Source organism: Trypanosoma cruzi, genomic scaffold, assembly GCF_000209065.1.
Source record: "Trypanosoma cruzi strain CL Brener 1047053517177 genomic scaffold, whole genome shotgun sequence".
In the NCBI taxonomy this organism is placed as follows: Eukaryota; Euglenozoa; class Kinetoplastea; order Trypanosomatida; family Trypanosomatidae; genus Trypanosoma; species Trypanosoma cruzi.
Window position 1 is genome coordinate 31,198 of NW_001849490.1, and position 5,129 is coordinate 36,326.

The 5,129-nt window shown below is 54.2% G+C and overlaps 2 protein-coding genes and 1 pseudogene across 2 annotated transcripts, besides 2 other annotated features; all 3 read left to right on the forward strand.

The window, feature by feature from the left end:
* Tc00.1047053509225.11 (trans-sialidase, putative) lies at nucleotides 1–276 on the forward strand (the record flags this gene model as incomplete). The annotated part of the gene is made up of 1 exon (XM_798946.1): nucleotides 1–276. A coding segment is annotated over one exon (276 nt), but the record flags the coding sequence as incomplete, so codon positions are not given.
* Nucleotides 1–5,129: a sequence feature (areas not merged during assembly with more than two copies in the genome that could not be assigned to a particular haplotype).
* On the forward strand, nucleotides 1,751–2,128 carry Tc00.1047053509225.21 (uncharacterized protein; the record flags this gene model as incomplete). Its single annotated transcript, XM_798947.1, has 1 exon — nucleotides 1,751–2,128. The coding sequence occupies one exon, from the start codon at nucleotides 1,751–1,753 to the stop codon at nucleotides 2,126–2,128; it is 378 nt and encodes a 125-aa protein (XP_804040.1).
* Nucleotides 2,196–2,222: a microsatellite.
* On the forward strand, nucleotides 2,821–5,013 carry Tc00.1047053509225.30 (annotated as a pseudogene).

The window sequence follows — 5,129 nt, forward strand, 5'->3', positions numbered from 1 at the left end:
TCACGCTTCTACATTGGAGGGGATGGAGGCAGCGCAGGGAGCAAAGAAGACGTGCCTGTGACCTTGTCGAATGTCCTGCTGCACAACCGCCCGTTGGATGACAATGAGATCCGCGTCCTCAACGCAAACAAAATTTCTATTCCAAAGCTGACAGATCTGAAAACATTGGCGGCAAGAGCAACGGATGAAGGTACCGCTCGTGGCAGCACTGTTTGCGGAGGCGGACTGCTGCCGCTGCTCCTTCTGCTTGGATTGTGGGGGATTGCCGCTTCTTGAGGAGTGTGTGGCCTCTGCGTGGAGCACCTCAGCCCCTCCCCACCACCGACGCACACACTCCTGGTAGTGGATTACTATGCGTAAAGGAAAATTTTCATGTTTTTTTTATTTTACTTTTTTGTGCGTGTTTTTTTCTAATCTCCCATCCCCTCTTTTTTTGCTTTTGGGGCAATCAATATGGACGTTCTTTTTTTTCTACTATTCCTTCTTTTAATTGTTTCTTCTGCACTCTTCCTGTGAGGGGTGCCGTGTGTTTCCGCCCAACTGCTCCGCTCGCACACCCACCGACACGCTCATGACGACGGCCCTGTGCGCCTCGCCTGCTGCACGCATGAGGAGGGGCCGCGACGAACGGCGCGCTGAGGGAGCCGTGACGTGTGGGCGTGCGACGAGGGCCTGTGGGGCGGAGCACACATTTCTTCCCTCTTTTTTTGTTTTGTTTGCGGCCAGGGCGGGCAGACACCCGCGGCGCCACACACACAGTCACGCCCTGCCGCCGTGTTTTTTTTTCTTTTTTGTTTTTGTGTTCATTTCACGCGCTGGCAGTCCCGTCAGCATTTCTTTTCCCCCGATGTTTTGTTTTCTTTTGCTGCGCTCACTCTCCCGATGGAGTGACGCGACTCCCGTCGTGTCTGCGTGCTTCTCTCAGTCCCCACACACGAGTGACTGTGCTCTGCGGGCCGCACTCACGCGCCGATGAGAGGGCTGAGGGGAGCAGCAACACGCAGATGACCCCATGAAATATAAACGATGTGCGGACACACGGAGGGTCGGACGGCTGAAAGACATTTAAATACTTTTTAAATTTCTTTTTTGTGGGCAAAAAATATATGGACAGTTTGGTGGGCCACAAGGCAGCCGGTAGCTTTTTAAAATTTGTGTGGAACAGTAATGGACGATTTCTTTTTTATTTATAATTATTCTGTGTGATGGAGTTTGTATAAGATGAAGGGGAAAGCTTTTTTTGTGTTTTGGATAAACTTTGTGTGGATTGCCGCTGCTTGGACTGCGGTGCAATCGTGAGTTTGAGCGGTCTTCTTCTTGTTGTTTCGCCATGCGTCTCCGCTGTACATTTTTGTGCGTCTCCCCACATACTCTACTTCCTCTTTTCTACTTTTTGCTTTGTGCTTCTGCAGGCATATACACAAGGTGCACATTGCAGTGGGTTTGAATGCTTCTTTTGCAGTGCGTGCTGGCAGTTGCGTGTGGCGGCTGTTCTCTTCTTCCGTGACCATGAGGAGAAGGGGGAGGGAGTGCGCAGCCCGAGTCTCTTTTTCTGCGGGTGTGGTGCACCGCGTGTGACTGCGTTGAGTTGGGCTCCGTGTCCCATTGAGGGCGGGATGGCAGGAAGTTTTGTTGCCGCGTCATGGATGGATGAGGGTCCACTGGCGCGTGTGGCTGGTGTGGTGGGTGCTCGCTCCGTGTGCGTTGTGTGGTGGCCGCGGGCTTTTGGCATTTCCCGTTGGCTGTGGGAATGAGCTGGGGGGAGATGGTGGTGGATGTCTGCTCCTCCTGCATGGTGGATGGCTACTGGCGTTGTTTGCGTTGCGTGGATGCTGCCCAGTGGTGTGTGAACTGTGCGGCTGGGCCTCCTGCCTTCTCCTCGTTTTGTCTGCTCTCTCTCTCGCTGTATCCGCGGTGCTCCGTCCCTCTCCCTCTTGTTGCATTCTTTTTCTTCTGCCTCACCGATCAGCTGACTGGCTCCAGCGACTCCACTACGGGTGACGATGACTGCGATGATGACGATGGTGACGGTGCGGCGCCGTGTTGGTCCTTGCACTCTTGTGCTGCTGCTGCTGCTCGTCCGTGTGTATGTGACGGCTGCTGGGAGTGCTGGAGATGTGTCTGGTGATGCGTATGCGGTGGTTGTGCCGGTGGATGTGTCGTTTGCTCAGAGTGACGGCAGCCTGAGCTATCGCGTGTGCGTGTGTGTGTGTGTGTGTGTGGGCGTGGAAGAAGTGTTCTGCTGCCAGTGCTGAGGCTCAGTATGAGAATTACACTTTCAGTGGCTTTGATGTGCGCATGCATGGCAGGAATGGTGAGCTGTGTGCTGTGTGCCATGTGGTCAGTGCGGTGCACACATTTAGCAGCTGTGCTGCCAGCTGTGCAACGAAAGATGAAGGGGCCACCGTTGCCTTCACGATGAATGTGACGACACATAAATACGCCGGCCCTTATGAATTGTGGCGGCGTCAAATTTCCTCCCGATGGAACCATCCATCCGCCTGCACGGAGCAGCGATGCTGACCAGACGGGCATCTGTCAGTTGCCGCCACCCCGTGAAGGGACGACACAAAATCTGGTGGGACAACTGCGCCGCAAGTGAATGCTGAGCCGTCACGTCAACACGAGGATTGGCGACGGTCTGCTGCGGCTGACGGACCCAACACCGTCGATCCGAGTCCCGCATCCAACACGGCGACCAACACGTCCGAGACGAAGCCTGAGTTTGCTTACGTTTAAAATATCAATGTGGCTCCGACACCATCCGAAAGAAGGCCCACGCCTGTCACCGAGCCGAAGGGGAATCCCATTGATGATGCGATGAGTGGTTTAATAAATGTTGAGGTGCCGCAGGGAGTCGATCTATCTGTGGCGCAGACGACGCTGGTGCAGTCGAAGGATGGGATTGCTCCAGTTGCGGCGAGGGATCCATTTTTTTCACCCTCGCTCGTCAGTGCTGGTGGAGTAATGGCTGTTTTCTTTGAAGGTTGCATGGATGCCGAATATCAATGTGCTCAATTAATTATGTCCTTTTCTTCTGATGTGGTTGCGGGGTGCATCGACTCTGTGTGGAATTGGTCCACTGTTGTTGGTGAGGTCAATAAAAGATACATGGAGGGCACACACTGTGCTTGGTGCAGCGGAGGGAAAGGAGAGTTTGGGTGTTGTGCTCCGCCCCACAACAATCACGAAGGGCAACAGAGTGTTTCTTCTTGCGGGAGGCACTGATGTGTCCTACGAAGGTGTGTGCTGGAGAGAGGGCGGCTTGGAGCTGAAGCTGGTTGTGGGCGATGTCACGAATCCCACGGGTGGGAAGCAGAGTGGACGGATCGAATGGGGCGACCCAAACCACTCTCGAAACTGATCTGTTCTGCTTCTCACAAGGTGAATGGACGGAGTTCATTGCCTCTGGTGGCGCAGGTGTTGTGATGGAGGACGGCACGCTTGTGTTTTCTCTGATGGCGGTGAATGAAGCGGAATACGTTTGCTCCATGATCATTTGCTCGACGGACAACGGCAGCACCTGGGCGCTCTGTGAGGACATTTCCCCTGCGAAATGCCTTGACTCCCGCGTCACCGAGTGGGACGGATCACTTATCATGATTGTTGTCTGCGAGAGTGGCCAGAGGGTGTACGAGTCGCGTGACATGGGGAAAACGTGGACGGAGGCCATCGGGACACTCTCAGCCGTGTGGGTCAACGCCCGATCAGGAGTCTCTCGAGATTTAAGCCTGCATGTGGATGCCCTCATCACCGCGACCATTGAGGGAAGGAAGGTCATGCTGTGCACTCAGCGAGGGCACGCCTCGGGGAAGAAAAGGGCCACTGCGCACTGCCTTTGGGTCACGGACAACAACCGCTTGTTTTCTGTTGGACCGGTTGCCATGGAAAATGCTGCGAGTTGGATGCTCACCAGCAGCCTGCTGTGCCCGGATGGCAGTTTGCATCTTTTACAGGGGAGGGACAACGGTGAATGCCGTGTCATGTCACTTTCCCGCCCGACGGAGGAACTGGAGGAAATCGAGTCCGTCCTCAGTAATTGGACGCAAAAGGACATTTTCTTTTCCAGCCTGTCTATACCCACGGCGTGGCTGGTGGCAGTTTTGTCCGATGCGGCCAATGATGTCACGTGGAACGACGAGTACCTTTTCCTGAATGCAACGGTGACAAATGCAGTGAAGGACAACGATGGGTTACGAGTGACGGGACTTGAGTCCAGGGCACTACGGCCTGTGAACACTCAGGGTGATGAAGTGCGTCATATATCTTTGAGCCACAACTCCACACTTGTGGCGTCGGTGACCATCGAAGAGGCTCCGAGTGAGAACACTCCTCTGCTGACTGCGGTGCTGGCGGACACTGAGCCCAATCATACTGTGGGACTGTCGTGCAGCCACAACAAGAAGTGGGAGACGACGTTCGAAGGCAAGACAACAACACGGAGCAGCACTTGGGAGCCGAAGGAACGAATACCAAGTGGCACTCATGCTGCAAGGCAACAAAACCTCTGTGCACATTGATGGCGAGTCGCTGGGGAATGAAGAAGTGCCGTCAACAGGCGAGAGGCCACCTGAGGTCCTGAGGTTTTTCTTTTGCGCGTGCGGTGGGCACGAATCTCAAGTGACGGTGAAGAACGTCTTTCTGCACAACCGCCCACTGAATTTCACTGCGATGCGTGCACTCAAGGACAGGTTCCCGTTCCGACGAGGAAAGCGGCTCCGACACCGCCCGAGAAGATTCGAGTAGTTGACAGCGTCAGAGAGCACGTTGCTGGGGATATTACCGGAGAGAAATGAATGGGCACAACGCAATGCCACTGGACATGAATCCCTATTACAAATAGTCACCTCGCAGTGTCTGGAGCGGCGTGAGTCCCGACGACCGCCTCGCCTCTCCCAACGACGTGAAATTGATACTGCGTGATTTGAGCGGCAACAACACTGTGCATGTGCGCGTGTCTTGTGTGCTGCTGCTTCTTCTGGGATTGTATTTGGGTCGTGGCAGTCTTCTGAGCCGCAGAGTGTGGATTTGAGACTCCTCACGGCGAATACATGCCGCATTTCTTGCCCTTTTTTTATGCCACCGTTTTTTAATTTTTGACGTTTTACTGTTTGTTGATTCTTTCAATT